General features: G+C 39.1%; 1 protein-coding gene across 1 annotated transcript in view; it reads right to left on the bottom strand.

Moving 5' to 3' along the window:
* C2CD6 (C2 calcium dependent domain containing 6) overlaps positions 1–21,423 on the bottom strand; it is a 121,367-nt gene that overhangs the window by 16,927 nt on the left and 83,017 nt on the right. Inside the window, exons 10-11 of the mRNA XM_036756414.1 lie at positions 11,600–11,714; positions 11,278–11,350 (exon numbers count right to left, since the gene is read on the bottom strand). Coding sequence (XP_036612309.1) covers positions 11,278–11,350; positions 11,600–11,714 — 188 coding nt within the window. The remainder of the gene's footprint in view (positions 1–11,277; positions 11,351–11,599; positions 11,715–21,423) is intronic.

Raw genomic sequence — 21,423 nt, 5'->3', positions numbered from 1 at the left:
CATTTTCCATTCTCTGGATTCATAGTTGGTTACTGCACAGTGATAATATTTTCAAGTGTTGTCTTCCAAAGTTGTTTTTTTTTATAATGTTGCTATTATATAAGTTGTTCTCTTGCTTCTGTTCACTTCATTTTGTATCAGTGCATGCATCTTTGCAGATTTCTCTGAAATCGTCCCATTTCATAATTTCTTATGCTAAAATATGTTCTATTATATTAATATATCATAATTTGTTTAGCCACTGCTTAGTTGAATATACATCCTCTTATTTTCCACATTTTTGCTACTACTAAATGAATTATTATAAATTATTCTCTACCTAGGGGTTCTTTTACTTTCTTTAAGTATAGGCCTAGTAGTCAAAAGGTATGCACAGTTTGGTGACTTTTAAGGTTTAAATTACTTTCCAGAATAGTTGGACCAATTCACAGATCCACTGTCATCAATGAAGAAAACAGATCATGATAGATCTGCTTCATACCTATCTTTGTGACTGCTGGTGTGCATTTATGGATTAGAGTGAAATAACAGGATCATCCAAAGATTAAAATCATCTTTAACTCTTCCCTTTCTCTTACCTCACACATTGAATCAACTGCCAACTCCTATCAAATTTACTGCAACAATGTCCACTACAATAGTGAAAAAAGATTTCTGATTCATCCAACCTCTAAAATGCATATATCCTTTGCTCTCCAATTATTCTGACTCCTCACTTTTCTCCTGCACTATTTTTATAGGCTCTAAAAAGACCATCATTTTGCCACCCCTAATTAATACTTCACATAGCTACTATATTAATCTGTTAAGATACACAGGTCTCATCAGATGACTCTTCTATTCAGAAATCTTTATTAGCTTCTCATTGTCTGCTTAAATAACAACAACAACCAAACTCCTTTACTTGGTCTTCTATACTTTCCACATTCCAGGACCAGTCTCTCTTTTCAGCCTTTTTTCATACTATTCATCCTTTATGCAATCTTCGATCCAGCCAAATTGGACAACTTCTCTCAATCTTCCCCTGCTTGCACACTTTTGTGCGGGTTGTGCCCTATGGCATAATACTTTCTATCCATCTTTTTGTATTATTATCCTTTCTCTGCTTCAAGACCAAATTCAGGTATCATGTCCTTCATGAAGCTTAGACTGATCTCCCTATGTAGCGATCTTTTTTCCTAATTTTTGTAGTCCATTGTCTACATTTCTCCTCTGTTCTTGATATTTTATATTTTATCATACTCATATGGGCACATATTATATCTCTTCAATTAAATCATAAGTGCCTTGAGGTCGGAGATTACATAATCTTTAAATTATTGTACCCCACCATCCCCAGCACTTTGTACAGTGCTTCACATAACAGGCACTTTGAAATATCTATTGAATTGTTTGTTGAATTAAAATAATATTAAATTTACTAAATTATCCTAGTTGCCTGAAAGGAATATCTATATCTAATTTTCTTTTTTAGGTACATTTTACATTTAAAACACTTTAAAATTTTCATGTCTGCAATCTCATTGTATTCCTTCCATCAGTACATACCACATACTGTCCTTGCCTTCCTACCTTGTTGTATTGGCAACCAAAAATGGGCTCCTTAGCACTTAGTCAACGGGTGCCCTTGACTAGTTTGGCTTTTTCCCCTGAACTGAATGCTGTTTGTATCCTGGACTGGAGTAAGCTTGTCGGCCCCTTCACCTTGCTTCCCTTGCTTAAGCTGATGGAAAAAACCTGTGCTTTTCTGGTCGACCCCTTCGCCTTGCTTGGGCAGATTGGGGGGGGGCCTGTGCTTTCCCCGGCGTGCCTTGCACCCCCGCAGAAGCTGGATGGTTAAAAGCAGCTCCCGTTGGAGCCAGAGGCAGTTACAGCTACAGTTACAGCTACAGTTACAGCTACAGTTACAGCTACAGTTACAGCTACAGTTACGGCTACAGTTACAGCTACAGTTACAGTTACAGTTACAGCTACAGTTGCAGTCACAGCCACAGCCACAGACACAGCTGAAGCAGGAGCTGCCAGTAGCAGAGCTGACCTACGGGAGGAAGCTGAACAAAGACTTCAGGCCAGTGGGTAATCTTATTACCATAGAGGGGGAAGCATGATTTTGCTTTACGCAATCATGCTTCTCTGTAGCCTCCTGGTTACTCTTTCAAGGCGTACTTATTGGGCCTGGAAGCCTTTGATCAATATATCAAAATGGGGTTGCTGGTTCATGGGTTGGTTACTGTGGAGCCTAAATATATGTTTTGATTCTTTTGCCTTCTACTTTGAGAGTTTCTTATATCCGGCGGTTCCGAACGTTTCAGACATGTTTATGATCCTCTTTGAGATTATAAACTCTGCCCTCCTAATACATTTGGCGACGAGGATGGGATCGCTAGGTATAAGATCTCTATTTAGAAGCAGAACAATTCCAGAGGAAGAGATGAATATCCCAGGATGGGAGGATCCATTTTATTCCTCCCTAGCAAAAGAATTGGCTAAAAAAGCTGGACCCTGTGAAAACTGGGAACCAAGGCTACGGAGAGGAGATCCTAGGGATTTGGAAAAGTGTTTACGAGAAGTTGGGATTCAGTCAGGGGCATCACTATCTAGGCAAAGCTGGATAGTGTTATCAGCCTACCGGCTAGTATACGAAAGATTGAGATTAAGTGAAAGACATGGGGGCACTCCTACCCCACAGGAAGAAGGGGAATCTCAGATAGCAGGAGACCAAACTGACTCAAATGAGAACTTTTCTATTAATGTGGCTAAGAGCAACAGGAGACCAAAAAAGCCCAGAGTGCATTTCAACCCAGCCCAGAAAGAGCCTGACTGCCTGCTTCGTCCTAGCCATGGTGGCAGAGGAAGTGAGTGGGGAGAGAATGAGACAATGTTAGGGGCTGAGGCACAAAACACTACTGGGGTTCAGGATGTGCCTCACACAGAGAATAGGAGATGGTTAAATGATCAGACAAGGGCTCGACCCATACAAAGGAGGAAGACAGAAACCCGAGGTGAAGATTCAGTTACAAGGGAAATTCAGGAAGATTTCTCACCGCAAGAGGTCACAGATATTTTGAGTAGATTCAGCCAAAGAATAGGAGAACCATTGATATCTTGGATGGTAAGACTCAGTGATCAAGGGGCCAGTGGAATATCAGTAGATAGGACAGACTGCATGAGATTCATAGGTATCAGCCATGATCCTCTAGTTCAACAAGCTTTTAGGGAACATCATCAGCAAGGAGATGGTGATAGCAGGACTACTCTGTTGGCATTAGCCGCTGTGGGATGCAATAAGAGATATGCTACTGATTCTATGTGGCCCACTGAGCACAGACCCTGGTATTCACTTAGAGATTGTATCATGAGACTAAAGGAGGAGGTGATGAAGACTGCCATTATGATAGGAACCGCAGACAAATATTACAATGATCCAATGGGACTGCCTCATAGGAATTTAATAATTAGGACAGCTCCCCCTGCTTATAAACAACTAATTTTGAATTTATTACTTGGAGAAGTAGGGAGCCGTCTTACAACAGTGATAAATAAGATTTTACAGTTACATGACTTAGGTGACTGGGGAAGGGATAGATCTCCTCAAGAGAGAAGGGTGAATAACCAGCAAACTTGGCGCCAAAGGAGAGTAACAAGGAAAGAAATGTTTACTGCTTTATTGAGAGCAGGGGTAGGTTTTGAAATGATAGATGGAATTCCAACCAATGAATTATATAGAATGTACAGAGATAAAGGCCTTGATAACAGGAGAGATAGGGAAATAAGAACTGCTCCTGCAAGCCCACAAGCCACTCAGACTGAAGGTGACCTTGTGTGATTAACGGATGAAAACTTGTACATTTGGGGAAAGGCTGAGAGGACAATCTTAGTCTCTATCTAGGGTGGGATCCTCTTGGCTTCCTCATTATGTTCCTTTTGAAAAGAAACATTTCCCACCTGAGTTTGGCTCTGATGTTGGATCTTTGCATAACTGAAATCTCAACCAAACTTGAGATGATTTTATTTGAAGAATTATAGTCCATACTTGTCTATTCTTTTTGTCCTTTGTTTTGGCTAACCTTGTTGCTAGTTTTGTTTCCTTCAGGCTTAAGCACCCTGCACTTTCCGGTGACTGCCTAAGCATGTAGCATTCTTGGAATTCCTGCCAGCTCGTTAAAGAAATGACCTCTGGAATGGGACTTTTTGGGGGCAGGGCCATCTCTACATCCAATTTCAGCATGAAGAAGCTATGGAAAATGAGACCTCCACCCCTCACCCCAAGATTTTGAGCCCCAATCGTTCAAGGGGGGTGGAAATGATGATAGTGTTCTGTTTACTTATTTTGTGTTATCCTTGCTGTGTTGTTTTATTGTTATGATATTATTGATCCTATGTAATGGATACAAGGATTTAGGGGTGGACATTTGAATTATTAATAATTATTTTGGGGATGATTGATTGAAGAGATTATCTTGCTGGGACCTAGGGGTGGATCACATTTGAATCGTAAACCAATATTTAGGAATGTCACCAAATGATATGTTTTGCTTTATAATGAATGATATGTTTTAGTTTCCTTTGTAATTGGATCACAATGTATGTTCTAGGATACATGGCTGATTAGATTATGTATCCTATAACAAGGGGTGGAGTGTATTGGCAACCAAAAATGGGCTCCTTAGCACTTAGTCAACGGGTGCCCTTGACTAGTTTGGCTTTTTCCCCTGAACTGAATGCTGTTTGTATCCTGGACTGGAGTAAGCTTGTCGGCCCCTTCACCTTGCTTCCCTTGCTTAAGCTGATGGAAAAAACCTGTGCTTTTCTGGTCGACCCCTTCGCCTTGCTTGGGCAGATTGGGGGGGGGCCTGTGCTTTCCCCGGCGTGCCTTGCACCCCCGCAGAAGCTGGATGGTTAAAAGCAGCTCCCGTTGGAGCCAGAGGCAGTTACAGCTACAGTTACAGCTACAGTTACAGCTACAGTTACAGCTACAGTTACAGCTACAGTTACGGCTACAGTTACAGCTACAGTTACAGTTACAGTTACAGCTACAGTTGCAGTCACAGCCACAGCCACAGACACAGCTGAAGCAGGAGCTGCCAGTAGCAGAGCTGACCTACGGGAGGAAGCTGAACAAAGACTTCAGGCCAGTGGGTAATCTTATTACCATAGAGGGGGAAGCATGATTTTGCTTTACGCAATCATGCTTCTCTGTAGCCTCCTGGTTACTCTTTCAAGGCGTACTTATTGGGCCTGGAAGCCTTTGATCAATATATCAAAATGGGGTTGCTGGTTCATGGGTTGGTTACTGTGGAGCCTAAATATATGTTTTGATTCTTTTGCCTTCTACTTTGAGAGTTTCTTATATCCGGCGGTTCCGAACGTTTCAGACATGTTTATGATCCTCTTTGAGATTATAAACTCTGCCCTCCTAATACACTTGTCCAGGTTTTCTTATGTTCTTTACAGCAGAAATATCCAACATCTTAGAAGCCTTCCTAGGTATATTTTTACATTGGTACAAGTTTGGTACTCAGGCTGTTCATATTGTATTCATCATGCTTGCCACATAACTGGCCCACCTCTTCCAATCATACATTTTTTCAGTGATATCCACTGTAACACTTCCCCTGCATAAGTCATTGTTGGAAATGTGCTGTTTCGTATATTCCCCTGCCTTGTGTCTCACCACTGACCTTTGGGTCACTCACAACTTTGATTCTTCAGAGACTATCGTCTAAGACTTAAAATCAGGGGAAAATATTTATATATTTATTATTTAAAAGAGGAAATTTTTTTGTTTTTGTTTTTCCCAAGCAGAAGCTCAGGATCATTAAAAGCACTGTTCAACTTCCCAAATGTAAAAGTCAGCCTAGTCCCTTCTTTCTATTCAATTCAGGGTCCCATTAATAGATCACCTGCCTTCCATATATGGAAAGGCACATATACACACATATGTGTATATACACAGTATATAGGCATATGTGCTGATGTGCTAACATAACAGATTCACCATCAAACTTCATGGCAAAGTTTGGGAAATAGGCATTTTTCATCCATTTAGTTTTTCCAGTGCAAAGACCAGTATTTTTGTGCTGGCCAGAATGCAATAAAAAAAGGTAACAAACATCAAAAGACAGCAATTTTGTAACTGAGAGAAATGGGGCAGAACTTTAACCCTCTTTTGCCCCAAATATGTGCATAGATCATAAAGAACAAAATGTTGGAAAAAGGTTGAAAGCAATCTCCCAGCTCCTTTGTAGCTTGCAGGTTCAACAGGTTTGAGAAAAACTAAAAACAACTCCTAACTATAACTCATACTAGAATTAAACTAAGAAAGTCAGAGGAAAGGCAAAGAAGAACAGAAACAGGTAATATAGAGAATATCGTAGACTTCATCTTAACATGGGAGCTTTGTTAGCTTTGATTGTAGCTCTAGGAGAAGCACTAAAACTGCATTAGTCCTCTTCTTCCAGAGGGAGGCTTACTGATTGCTGTTTCTCCAGAAGATGACCATGGAAAACATAAGTCTGCCCTGAAGAGGATTAATAACTGAAGTCATCATGCAACCAGAAGAAACTCCTGGCATGCATGCAGCACAGACAATGCCACAGGGAATAGAGACAAGCCAGCAAGCTTCACCAGAGACCACTAGCAGCCCTGTAATATGTGAAGTATACTTTGTACTGGTGATGTATGCATCATATGATAATTATGTTTCTACATTCTACATATATGTACCAAGGTGACATGGGTACCTAGTGTGTGTGCCTTTTCATGCCTGCCTCTTGATCATTCATATTCTATGTATGTCTTTTCCTACTAGTGATATGGTTACTTATGGGAGAGTGCATTACATATGTACATGAGGGGATTTCCTTCTTGTCACTTAATTTGTTGTTTAACGAAATGCCTTTTGCTTTAAATGAATGTGTCCTGTTCATTTGTAAAAGCAGTGCCATTGATGGATGCTAATGATTTGGGGATCTAAGTGGTCAATGACCTACAAAAGGCCTTGAATCTGAGATAACTTTCTGGGGGCCCACATATGAGGAGGCAGATTCTACATCTGTAGAGACTGTTAGGTTAATCTCTTTGAAGTAATCATGGATTTTTTTGAGAAGGCATTATAAAGGGGTTTGAGATATTCAGTGCAGTATCCTCTTCAAAAAGGAGCATCTGTCCCTGGTGGTCTAGAGGTTAGGATGTGAGAAAAAGAAATTGAAGGAATTAGAATAGGCAAAGAAGGAACTGAGTTATCACTCCTTGCAGATGATATGATGATATACTTAGAGAAACCTAGCAAAGCAAGTAAAAAAAATAATAATGAAATAATTGAAATAATACACAACTTTAGCAAAGTTGCAGTATATAAAATAAGCCCACATTAAATAAGCACATCAGCATTTCTATATAGTACTAACAAAGCTCAACAACAAGAGATAGAAAGAGAAATTCCATTTAAAGTTACTGTAGACAAAATAAAATATTTGGGAGTCTACCTGCCAAAACAAACCCAAGAACTACATGAACACAATCACAAAACACTTTTCACACAAATAAAGTCAGATCTAATAATTGGAAAAACATCAGTTGCTTGTGGATAGGCTGAGCTAATATAATAAAAATGATAATTCTACCTAAATTAATTTACTTATTTAGTGCCATACCAATCAAACTACCAAAAACTATTTTATAGAGCTAGAAAAAATAATATCAGAATTCCTCTGGAAGATCAAAGGTCCAGAATATCAAGGAAATTAATGAAAAGAAGTGCTAGGGAAGGCGGCCTAGCCATACTAGATCTTCAATTTTATTACAAAGCAGCAATCATCAAAACTATTTGGTACTGGCTAAGAAATAGAGGGGGTAGATCAGTGGAATAGGTTCGGTACACAAGACACAGTAGTCAATGATTACAGCAATCTACTGTTTGTTAAACCCAATGACCCCAGCTACTGGGATAAAAACTCACTATCTGACAAAAACTGCTGGGAAAACTGAAAAATAGTATGGCAGAAACTGGGCATAGACCAACGTCTGACAGCATCTACCAAAATAAAGTCCAAATGGGTACATGATTTAGATATAAAGGCTAATACTATAAACAAATTAGGGGAGCAAGGAATAGTTTATCTGTCAGATTTATGGAGAATGGAGGAATTTATGACCAAACAAGAGATAGAGGACATTATGAAATCCAAGATGGATAATTTTGATTACATTAAATTGAAAAAATTTTGCACAAAGCCAATGCAAACATGATTAAGAGGGAAGCGTAAAACTGGGAAAAAAATTTTACTAGTGTCTCTGATAAAAGCCTCATTTCTAAAGTATATAGAGAACTGAGTCAAATTTACAAGAAAACAAGTCATTCCTCAATTGATAAATGGCCAAAGAATATGAACAGGCAGTTTTCAGAGGAAGAAATTGCCTATATTATGTGCATATATATATATATGAATCCATCTATGTAAATTATCTATAGTCATATGAAAAAATGCTCTAAATCACTACTGATTAGAGATACAAATCAAAACAACTCTGATGTACCACATCACACCCATCAGATTGGCTAACATGACAAAACAAGAAAATGGTAAATGTTGGAGAAGATGTGGGAAAGTTGGAATGCTAATTCATTGTTGGTAGAGCTGTGAGCTGATCAAACCATTCTGGAGAGTAATTTGGTACTATGCCCAAAGGGCTATAAAAATGTACTACCCTTTGACTCAGCAATACTGCTTCTAGGGCTGTATCCCAAAGAGTTGATGAAAATGGGGAAAGGACCCATGTGTACAAAAATATTTATAGCAGCTCTTTTTGTGGTGGCCAAGCACTGGAAATTGAGGGGATGCCCATCAATTGGGGAATGGCTGAACAAGTTGTGGTATATGAATGTAATGGAATACTTTGTGCTACAAGAAATGATGAATAAGCAGACTTCAGAAAAACTTGGAAAGACTTATTATGAACTGATGCTGAGTGAAGCGAGCAGAACCAGGAGAACATTGTACATAGCAACAGCCACAGCTTGTGATGACTGATTTTGATAGACTTAGCCCTTCTCATCAATGCATGGACCTAAAACAATCCAAAGGACTCATGATGGAAAATACCATCCACATCCAGAGGAAGAACTATGGAGTCAGAATGCAGAGTGAAGCAGACTATTTTATTTTTTGTTTTGTTTTTCTTTCCCATGGTTTCACCCATTCATTATAATTCTTCTATGCAACATGACTAATGTGAAAATGTGTTTAATAAGAATGTACGTGTAGAGCTCATAGCAGATTACATGCTGTCTTGGGAAGCGAAGAGGGAAGGGAGGAGAGAAAACTTAAAGCTTATGTTTTAAAGTGAATACTGAAAACTAAAAAATAAAGAAATTAATTTTTTAAAAATCACCTAAAAAAACTAAAAAAAAGGAGCATCTAGATGATTAACATTTGTAGTGACTTCATTTGAGGCATCCTCCATGGCAAACACTTTTGGTGAGCAGACTTATCTCTCTGCCTCATCTGATAACTCATAATCAGAAGATAACTCATTCACCTGAGTTATCCCTGTGGCTGCATTTATAAAGGAATCTTGTGTGATCTTTACATATGATTAAGAAACTCCTTGTTGGTGGACAGCCTTTAAAGGCTGTTTTGCTCAATTGAGCCAAATGCTTATTTTTTTTTTTTAGTCAACAAACAATAAAGATGTCAAAATCTTGTATTCACTGCATCTTTCAGTAACTGAGTAAAGGCGTGGACTGCTGAAGAAAATAATTTGTTACAGCTCCCCTTTGAACCTTCTAATATTTTTATCAAGGATCCTTTGAAATATGTATAGATCATTCTCATATATTTTGAAGATGAGAAAATAGGCATACAGATCAGTGGCTACCATGTTCTTGAAACCTTCCCTTCCATCTAAACTTTCCTATTTCTATCAAGGTATATCACTACTCTTATAGTCTGTAACCTAGGAATTGTTGGAGGACTTTTATTATAAATTCATACCCAATATCTAATCAGTTGCCAAATCTTATTGATTCTACCTCCATAGCATCTCTCATATCTGACCTCTCCATTTATATCACAGCCCCACTGATTTCAGGCCTAAATGGCCACTCACTCAGACTACTGCAACAGCCTAATTGGTTTCCCTATATCTAGCCTCTCCCCATTCCAATCCATCCTCCATATTGCTCCCAAATTTATATTCCCTAAGCAGTGTTCTCCATTCAAGAAGGTTCAGTGGTTCCCTATTTGACCTAGGATAAAATGCAAATTAATCTATTTCACATATATATCCTTTCACAATTTCACTTCAGCTTGCCAAAAAAATACTAAATGGGGTCACAAAGTCATAACTGAAAAAAAGATCCAACAACAAATAGCAATCCAGGCAGGCCAGTAGGCAGAGATGAGGAGAGAGAACATTCCAAGCATAGAGGACAGCTAGAAAAACATGCCCAAAGCCAAGAGGTGGAGTGTCTTGGTGGTAGAACAGCCAGAAGGTCAGTGACACTGGACTGAAGAGTACATGTTGGGGAGGAAGATATGAAAAGGTACAAGGGGGCTAAATTATGAAGGACTTTAAATGCCAAAGAGAGCATTTTGTATTTGATCCTGTGGGTGATAGGAGCCTCTGGAGTTTACTGAGTAGGAGGCAACCTGGTAAGACTTTTGTTTTAGGAAAATCACTTGTTGTTGTTGTTTGTCTGTTGTTCTCAAAGAGGACCATGACATCAGGAAGGTGATGCCATGACTTGCAAGTGAATTGGATTTAAGTGAGGGAGGGCTGTGCAAGGTCACCAGCCTCATTCTCTTCTCTGGAGCCATCTGGGTATAGTGGTAAGATAAAGGTCAGGACGACTGGAAATGTCCCAGGAAAATCACTTTGGTGGTTGAAGGGAGGATGGATTGGAATGAAGAGAGATTTGAGGAGGAGGAAACCCCACCAGCAGGCTGTTGCAATACTCCAGGCAAAAGAGATAGAAGTAGAAAAATAGGTATATTCTCTTTTGCTTTCTTTCAAACACACACACACACACACGCATGCACACACACACACATGCACAGCTTAAAACATAAAGTCTAAAACTCATTAATTCTAGTACTTTCTCTGTAAGTTTTACAAATAATGAGTTCTATACAAAACTAGAATAATATATGAAATTAATCTCCTAATTTAAACATGAAAATACATTTAAAGAAAGCATTGGCTTTTCTTTTTGTGAGACACCTATCTTTATTTAAACTATTTAATAACAATAAAGAAGCAAATGAGTTTCTAGACCTGCTAGCTGAAGTATACTTGATGAGAGTCGAGTCTTATCCTTTACATCTATTTCTTCATTGTCATCAATATCCTAGAAGCAAAGAAAAGCAAACATATTAGAGAAAATGGGAAGCCTTGTCAATAAATGGACCTTAAAAACTTTGTCCAGTTGGCCCAAGTTGTACACATTTAGCCTTGAATATCAATAAGCAACTTATTGAATGCTAAATTCTTCAGAGTGGAAAGAAAATGGAAAGAAAACATGGTATAAAAATCTGAAAATCATGTTATATTATAATTCATATCTGAAACAGTAAACTAATATATCCTTTTTAGTTACCTCAGAGTCAGGAAATTCTTTTGTTTCTGTTTTCATGCGAAGAATTGTATCTAAATAATTAGACTTTTCTTCCCATGTTTTCAAATTTCTGTATTCTTTCTTCATTCTGTCAAGCCTAATGAAAGGAATTAGTTGATTATATATTTAACATATTGGTAAGGATGTTCACACAAAGGATTCCATTTAGAAAGAGAGATATGATTAGCTGTTTGTGAAAAGGGAAAGTACATTATTTCCATAGAATTGTAGGACATTCAGGGACAGTTTAATTTAGGTCAAATGGAATTGAATTAAGCAGATTACATGGGGGCATCACAGGTAGATAGGAAGATCAGTGGGAAGAGTATGCACCCTAAATGACCCCAGAGGTGGGGCACTTGTGGCCTATGGCCACATGTGGCCTTCTAGGTCCTCAAGTATGGCCTTTTGACTCAATCCAAATTTCACAGAACAAATCCCCTTAATAAAAGGATTTGCTCTATAAACCCTGGACTCAGTCAAAAGGCTACAACAAGGACCTAGAAGGCCTCAAGACTACAGGTTCCCCACCCTTGCTCTACCCTATTTGGGCAGCACGCCTCAGTCCCCAGGAAGAATTAGAATTTCTTGGCCTCAGGGTGAGGATCTTTTGTGCCTATCCCACATATTGGCAGAATGTTACCAAGTATACCCCTAGACCTTTGGCATATTGTTAGTACTAGGAAAGCCCTATATTTCTACTATAACCTTACATTTCTACAACCTGAGAAAAGTTACAGATTAAGGGAGGTGTTCACACTGGTTTAGAGAGAATTGGCTATCATTGCAACTCCTCAAGATTCCATATTAATTAAGATATACAGACATTGTAAGAAATCCTGTATCTCAACCAAATCAAACTTAGAGAGGTTTCTACCACCATCCAAAGCACTGATCAACCAGTCTTACAAAATCCAATAATCAATAGAGATTTTATATTAACACTGGTTTCCTAAGGGGTTCCAAATTTGTATACTGTGGACTCCTTACTTGTTGCCTATAGAATGGGGCTGGGAATCTTTCATTAAGTGACAGGATGGACACAAATTTTAAGCACTGTTTAAGCATGCCCTTTACAAGAACTGGTGAACAACCAGGGAACACAGGTTGCATGTTGTTTTGTTTGCTTTCTTCAGTCTGAATCACTTTAGAGAAATCTTCCTATATTTTGTGTTGTTCATATTTGTTACTTTTTATAGTACAAAAAATACTCTATTACATCAATATACCGAAACTTGGTAAATCTCAATTATAGTCACAGAGCTGGAAAGGGCCTCAGAGATCAACTAGTTTTAGGTAACTTTACCTATCACCTTATTTCCTAATTTTTGCTATTACAAATAAAGTTTTTATGAATATTTTCTGATATGTTTTTTCCTTTGAACAACATCCTTGTGAAATGTCTTAGTAAGATTATTTGGTCAAATTCTATGATCAGGTTTTATAATTGTTGTGTTGCCAAATTACTTTCCCAAAAGATCACTATAATTCAAGTTGTACCATTAGTGTCATAGCACGTGTTTCCTTTCAAGTCTCTCAAAACAGAATTTTGGGTTTTGAAATTCTACCTCTCCATTCCAAGGGCCAATTGCATGAGCTCCTTCTCTTTGATGGAAATTGACTATTCAATGCCCTATGCCTTCATGAGGGGTGGGGAGGGGTGGATGGGACTGATGAGAGGTGGAGAGGAGATATCTTCTCTTCTCAGTCTTTTTTCTGTTGTCCAGCTTTGAGAAAGAAGACTCATCATTTGAGATTTTTCTTTAGGTTCCTGAATGAGAAAGGCTTTGGGAAGAAGTTGATATGTAGTGGAGTTAGCAGACTCTATTATGTTCCTACCCTCAGCTTGCTACACCAGACTTCTGGGAATTTCCCTTAGAGTGAGAGCTGAAACTTTTTCTCTCTTGATTAAGCTGCCTTATCACATTCCATGGGAGAACTTATTCACTCTGTATTTTCTGGATACTCTCATAAGTACTTTCTCTTATTTCTGTTTTGCTATCTACTTGGATAAATGGATTTGTTATGAGTATTCATCATGGAAATGGCATTTGGTGGGAAAGGCGTCAAGCCTTAGGGTTCTCCTTTTCCCAGTAAGGGGTAGCAATTAGGAGTGCAGCTTGAACCTAAAAATTACTTCCCCTAGACTATTGAAATGTGCAGATATAATTCTAGTTCAGCACTCCTTCTCTATGAGGAGAGGCCCCACCTTCCTGCTTCCTTTCCTGCAAAGAATTATAGTCTCTCTACAGTTTCTGTCTAAGGGATATGTACTAATGTTTCAGCTCAATAGACTGTCCATCTAATATATATCATAGTCTAAACAACAGACATTCTCAGTTTTTCCTACATGGATTGTAACTTTTTAAAATGGTTTGGAATCTCACTAAAGAGACTATAATGTTACAGGTCTTATTGAAATCAACCCAATAAGTTGTAAACAAGAGCATGTGGAAGACTTCAACATCTATAAGGAATCCTTTCAATATCTGTAAAGAATTCCTCTTCCACTTGGACTTTGCCCAGGATATCCTCCATTAAAGTGGCTCACAACTCTAGTGACCATGTTTCCCTTTCTTATGTCTTGCTGCTGTAGGAAACTGATTTACTGATCTCAACTGTTATTGCTCTCTCCTTCCTTCTTAAATTGTTGTTGTTCTCAAAGAGGACCAATGACATGACATGATGATGTCTTGACTTATGTGTAAATTGGACTTAAGTGAGGTAGAGTTGCATAAAGTCATCAGCCTCACTTCTCCAGAGTCATCGAAGTCCAGTGGCAAGACAAAAGTCAACATGACTGATAATGGCCTGGGATGTCTTCTTAAATTATGTATGTATTGAGAGAAGGAGCCAACTCTCCCAAAATTCCCCTCTAAACAACTTTAAAATAATGCCTCAAATCAAATTCTAGGGTGGAAGAGCCAACAAAAAGTTGGGGTGAGACAATTTTCCAGCCCAAAGCAACTTAGGAAGTTGGCAGGAGAGGCCTATGACACTAGGCTGGGGGTCAGTCTGGAGCAGCCAGAAACAAATGTGGCAACACTGGCAGCAGGCTTTAGAGGTGGCTGCGACAGTGGAAGCAGCAACTTTGGGAGCTCTTAGGGCAGAGAAGGGGGTCAGACAACTAGTCACAAAGAGATTACAGGAGACCCTCTGATGGCACTGGGTGCAGGGCCCTGTAACACTGCCCATACACAATTCTGGATTGTAATTCCAGGGCAAGGAGGAACATGCACACTTGTGGGAACAGGATCCCTGGTTCCAAGGCAGAGAAGAGTGCTTGTGGTCTCTCACAAGGGGGCAGGGGACCTGGTCACATTTCCAGGGCCAAGAGGACTGCCCTCACTTGCAGCTGCAGGGAAGCAAGGCCTTTCCTCAGCAAAGACCAGAGCATGAGCCAGGACAGCAGCGAACACACCTCTCCTTGGATCACACCACCTTGGATGCCCTGAAAACTTACAGACCCATAGAAATAGCTATGAAAATAGCAGCACAAAAAAAGTTGAAGCTTGGGACAGTGCCCCCTCTCCCCACCTTAGGAGCAGAGCCCCATTTTAACATAAAGTTAAAAGTCAAGAAATGGCTGGAAAAATGAGCAAACAACAACAACAATAACCAAAAAACCCCATAAAAACTACTATGATGACAGGGAAGACCAAGACACAAATTCAGAAGAAGACAATGATGTCAAAACAGCTACAAGGCAAAGCTCCAAACGAAAAAAATGTGAATGGACACAAGCCCAACAAGAATTCTCGGAAGAATTTAAAAGTTTTTAAAAATCAAATAAGAGAAGTAAAGGAAAAAATGGGAAAATAAATGAGAGTAGTGTAAGACAATTATGAAAAGTTAACAGCTTGGTAAAAGAGGCACAAAAAATATTGAAGAAAATAACACCTTAAAAGACAGAATTGGCCAAATGGTAAAATAGGCACAAAAATCCACCAAAGACAAGAATTCCTAAAAAAGCCAAATTGGCCAAATGCAAAAAGAGGTACAAAAGTTCACTGAAGAAAAGAACTCCTTAAAAAGCAGAATTAGTCAAAGGGAAAAAGAGGTACAAAAGCTCACTGAAAAAAAATCATTCCTTAAAAATTAGACTTGGGCAAGTGGAAGCTAAGGACTCCATGAGACTCCAAAAACAATAAAATAAAGTCAAAAGAATGAAAAAATAGAAGGAAATGTGAAATATCTCATTGGAAAAACAACTGACCTGGAAACTAGACTGAGGAGAGACAATTTAAGAATTATTGGACTACATGAAAGCCATGATCAAACAAAAGTCTAGACATCATATTTCAAGAAATTATTAAGGAAAATTGCTCTGATATCCTAGGACCAAAAGGAAAAAGAGAAATTAAAAGAATCTACCAATGACCTCCTGAGAGAGATCCCAAAATGAAAACTCCCAGGAATATTATAGCCAAATTCCAGAGTTCCCAGGTCAAGGAGAAAATATTGTAAGCAGCCAGAAAGAAACCATTGAAATATCATGGAGTCACAGTCAGGATCACATGAGATTTAGCAGCTTTTATGTTAAAGGAGTGGAGGGCTTATAATACTGCATTCTGGAAGGCAAAAGAGTCAGTATTACAACCAAGAATCACCTACCCAGGAAAAATGGAGTATAATTCTTCAGGAAAAAAAATGGATATTTAATGAAATAGATGACTCTCAAACATTCCTGATGAATAGACCACAGCTGAATAGAAAATGTGACATTCAAACACAAAACTCAAGAGAAGGATAAAAAGGTAAACATGAAAGAGAAATCGTAAGGGAATAAATAAGGTTAAATTGTTTACATTCCTACGTGAGAAGATGATAATTTTAACTCCTAAGAACTTTCTCATTATCAGGGCAATGCTTCCTTCTCCTTCTCTTGTCCCCTCCTCCTCCTTTTCCTTCTGTCCATATGCGGCATCATACCCTTACATGTGGGTGCTCTGTCCAAAGGAATATAAGTTCTGATCAGTTATACAACATTATCTCGTGGTTTGGGGGTGATTTTTTTTTCTTTTCTTCCCTAATTATTTATTCTATCAGTTTTTTTTTAAACTGGGACAACTAACTCTTTTATCTCACATAGTGTTCATTTGATTTTTGAAATACAGCTCTGAAAAACCAGGCTTTGATAAAGCCCATTGGGATTCAAATGGAGAAACTTGACTATGCCTTTAAACTCATGTTATTCTGGCTCTCATTGATTGGCCAATAATTGGTCCCAGCCCAACCCTCACTTGCTCATTGTTTGGTTTTTGATGGCTCAGAGTGAGTGTAAACATAAATTATTTCTGTTCTGGCCAGAAACTCTTAAGGTCTTCCCCTCTTAGACTGATTCTTTTGAGAAGACAAACTAGGCCATCTTTTGCCTGATTTCTTATCTAGCCTTAAATTACTGAATGGGTGTTGCCTCAGAAAAGCTGAGACCTGGAAAAAAAAAAACCCTTAGCTTAAAAAGGCCAAGGTTTCCTAATGCATCCAGGGCCATCACCAGTCATCTTGATTTATGTCTTGTCACTGGATTCTGATGACTCTGTAGGAGAGAATGAGACTGATGACTTTGTATAGCCCTACCTCACTTAAATCTAATTCACGTGCAAGTCAAGACTTCACCCTCCTGATGTCATTCATTGGTCCTCTTCAAGAATGAAGGACAAACAACAATTCTGCTAACATTAACTCACAATCCCCCACTACAGTACTTCCCCTTAATTGTCAGTTCTTTACCTAAGACATTTACTCAAATGGCATAGCAAGGAGAGTAGTTACAAAGCAATTTCCCCAATACACAAAGAGTCTTGGAAGAGGAAAAGTGGGCGTGAACAATGGGAAGGAGGTAGTGAGGCATGACAGATGTGGCCAAGGTGACTCACGGTGACAGAATAGTTAGGCATTCCTGACAGGTCTTGGCAGTGATGGACTAGCCATTCTGCTCTTCATCAGGATTCGTGGCTGCTGCTCTGGTCAGAGGCTGTCTGCAGACTACTCAGCTTCCAGGCAGTTGCTTCTAGACTGGGTGGTCCTTTCTAATGCCCACCTCTTCTGGCTAGCCTGATCTGCTGGATGCCCGGAGCTTGCTCTCAGAAGAGTAACTGCAATCCATTCCACATTCAGCCACTGGCTTGGCTGGATGGCACTGAGTTCTCTTTAGGCTGGAATACTCCAGTATCTTTCTGCTAGGGCAACAAACCCTTAGCTTGGAATCAGTACCCCTACCTTTTAAGTCCCTCAGTTTACCTCCAGTCAGGAAATGGAAGCATATTGCCTCTGTTATTCAACAATCCTCCCAATCTCCAAAGCTCTTTCCCTCAGCAAACCATTTCACCTGGCTCTAAGAGGATCAGTTTTAATTTGTTCAGTTCTACTTCTCATACTTCTTTGGGAATCTTATGTAGATGAATGGCTACAGACAGCAGGGAATGTCTATTTTGCATCTGAAGACCTTTCTCTTTATATTTCAATGTCTGTCCTTTAGTCCTGAATGCATTCACAGGTAGTGGTTTGTCCTTGTTCTCAAAGAGGACCATGACATAATTGAATTGGATTTGAGTGAGAGAGGGTTATGCAAAGTCACCAGCCTCACTTTCTCCTCCAGAGTCATCTGGGTCCAGTGGTCAGATATAGATCAGGATGACTGAATATGGCCTGGGATGCAGTGGAAGACCTTGGCCTTTTTAAGCTAAGGTCTTTTGGAGTTCTCACTTGACTGAGGCAATACCCATTCCATTTAACCCTGTTTAAGAATTGAGTGAAAGGCCCCTTTAACTAAAAAAATAATCAAACTGGGAGGGGAAGACCCTTAGGATTACTGCCCGAATGAGAAACAATTACTATTTGCATTCACTCTGAGCCATCAGGGCCCCCAAAATAACTATTAAGTGGTGCTTGGCCAGGGACCTATTGTTGGCCAATCAATGAGAGCCACTGTGAACTGGGTTTAAGGCATGGTCTTAAAGAAATCTAGCCAGTAAATCCCAAGAAGACTAGGTAGGTTTCAGCCAGCAAAATTTACCTGACACCCTCAGGTAAGGGCATGATATCCCATGAGGGATGGGGAGGGGAAGAGAAGAGAGGGGAGAAGAGGGGAAGAGCTAAGTTGCCCAACTAGAACTGGCCAGTTGGGTCCCCAGTGGGGCAGCTCGGACTATTCACAGATTATGGTTTGTCCTTCTTTCTCAAAGAGGACCATGACATTAGGAAGGTGATGCTGTGGCTTGCAATTGGATGGATTTGAGTGAGAGAGGGCTGTGCAAATTCAACAGCCTCACTTTCTCCTCCAGAGCCATCTGGGTCCAGTGGCCAGATATAAATCAAGATGACTGGAGATGGCCCTTGATGCAGTGGGAGACCTTGGCCTTTTTAAGCATTGATATTTAAGCCTTGAACATTGATAACAATCTTTTTAAACCTTTTAAAATCTTTTTTTAAAACTTCCCCACCAGGCCCAGTTGTGTGGTTTAGAAATAATTTTCTTCTTTGACCTTAACTTGGGGAACTCAGTTACAAGATAGAGCACTCCTCCATTCTTCTCTCTTCCACATGATCTACATTTAGGCTGAGATTAATGCAAATTTGAATAATATAAAATTCACTTTTGTGTGAATTACAAAATGACACCAGGTTTCATTTAATCCAAGCCAAAATTCAATTATTTGGGTATGTGTGAGTGTTTTAACATGTTAGTCTGCTCTGGCCTATCACATATGAATTCCATGTTACCAAAGATTTTGTTACTTTAAAAAATATATATCCTTAACAAAATGGACAGAAGGTAAAATACTTCAGATGGAAACACTTCCAGTACAAAAAAAAATGAGACAAGTTATTACATTGTAACAAAGATTTGATGCAGTTGGATGGCATGAAAAGTGCTCATAGTAACTCTAAAATAAGACAAGATGTCATGGTGCCTGAACATATAGAATATTATAAAACATGCAGACAAAATAAAAGAAAAAGGCAAAGCTTCATCATTTTTTTTTTTGGTTCGCAAGCAACTTCAAGGACTAGAACTGTTACAATGAAAGAAATGGAGCATCTTTTAACTATATGGATTGAAGATTGCCATCAAAAACACCCCTTCATGGAGGGGCCATTCGGTCTGTCAGTCCCTGGAAAACTCTGGACCCCTACCCTGTTCTGACTAGTAATTTCTAATCATCCCCTATCCCCAAGGTAAATTGCTGGGAACCTCTTCTGTGACCAGCAATTTCTAACTGCCCTTGTTTTCAGACAGAGATAACTCCAAGGACACTTCTGCAACCCCTCCCTTCCTGCAGTTCAGCTATTCTGATAACTCTACAAGTGACCCCTGCTTAGGGTACAGTCAGTGGCCTGGCTCTGTTGGCTAGAAGAGGCCTAAACCAGTTCTGTGGTTTTTCTAGGAAAGTGCTATCACCCTACAGTACGTAACTTGTGAACCACTGTTCCATCTATCTACCTAGCCACCTCTCTTCTGAGTGTCCATAACCTCTGTTTATAACTTCCTTCATAGAACCTCCCTGTCTGAGTCAGACATTGTGTTTTTCCAAACTGCAATTCTTTGACCCTGAATAAATACCTTGCTTTATTTATTACCTTGTTGATCTAATTTTTATACAGGCTTGACAAGGAAAAATCTCCAAGTTTATTTAAGGAAGGGAAAAAATAAGAGTGAAATAGACAGTGAAAAAACTTTTACTGCAAGCAGTGGTTGGATGGATGGCTTTTAAAAATCAAATTCAATTGCATAATTAAAATTACCAGGGAGGTGTCAGTGCAGATGAAGGCACTGTAGCTAAATATCCTGATGTCTTGAAGAAAAGAATTGGAGGTAGATACATTCATCAACAACTGTTTTAGTGTAGGTGAAAAAAGGCTTATCCTTTAAAAAAAAAGAAATGCTTTCCCAAACTTACATTTCTAAGAAAGAAAAAGCTCAATCTGGACTTAAAGTATACCATATTTCCCCATGTATAAGATACACCTTAATTTTGGGGCCTGAAATTTGAAAAAAAAAATGTATTACATAAACTTATTGAACTCAAGTCTTATTCATCTGCTCACAGCTTTCAGACATCTTTTGGGCAAGTCTGGTGCATGTATGCATGCTTAGACCATTCCGTTTCATGAACCTGAAGCACCAATTATGTCCTCCTTTGAAATCAGTAACTTCTTTTTCATCAGCAATTCTTCTTGCTTCATGCTGAACCATCTTTGTGGACACAGGAATTCCAATTGCCCTTTGCTCTTCGATCCATATCTTCAATTCCCTCTCTAAATCAGGCCATTTTGCTGACTTGCCTCTCATGGCCTTCTTCTGCCATGACGTTTTCAGTAGGGTTTCTTCTTCCCATAGCCAGTCTTGGATTGTTTTCTCAGTTGGAGGAGGACCAAACTTATGTTCAGCAGCACGATTTCCATTCACTTTTGCAAATTGGATCACTTTTAACTTGAATTCAGCACTGTACAAAAATCTTTTCTGAGCCATTTTTGGGCAGAACGTGGCAAAACGTAACCTAATGTGCCGGTAACAAATGTGAAACAATGAACGCAAAGACAGCAAGCGCGAAAAAGCAGGAAATGTAAGTAAAAAAAAACTACAACCACTGTATAAGATTCACCTGGTTTTTAAGACCCCAAATTTTTAGGGAAAGGGTGCGTCTTATACATGGGGAAATATGATATAATGATTGCTCAACACTTTAACTGGGACGTAATGAAGAAGAGGATTTTAAATTACGACCGATGTTTCTTTATCAGTCTCAAATCCTCATGCTCTGAAAGATTACAATCGTTGAGAAGGAAGGCTTCTGCTTGCA

This window comes from Trichosurus vulpecula, chromosome 4 (genome assembly GCF_011100635.1).
Source record: "Trichosurus vulpecula isolate mTriVul1 chromosome 4, mTriVul1.pri, whole genome shotgun sequence".
NCBI classification, from domain to species: domain Eukaryota; kingdom Metazoa; phylum Chordata; class Mammalia; order Diprotodontia; family Phalangeridae; genus Trichosurus; species Trichosurus vulpecula.
The sequence above is the reverse complement of the archived record's forward strand: the minus strand, read 5'-3'. Positions and strand labels throughout refer to the sequence as shown.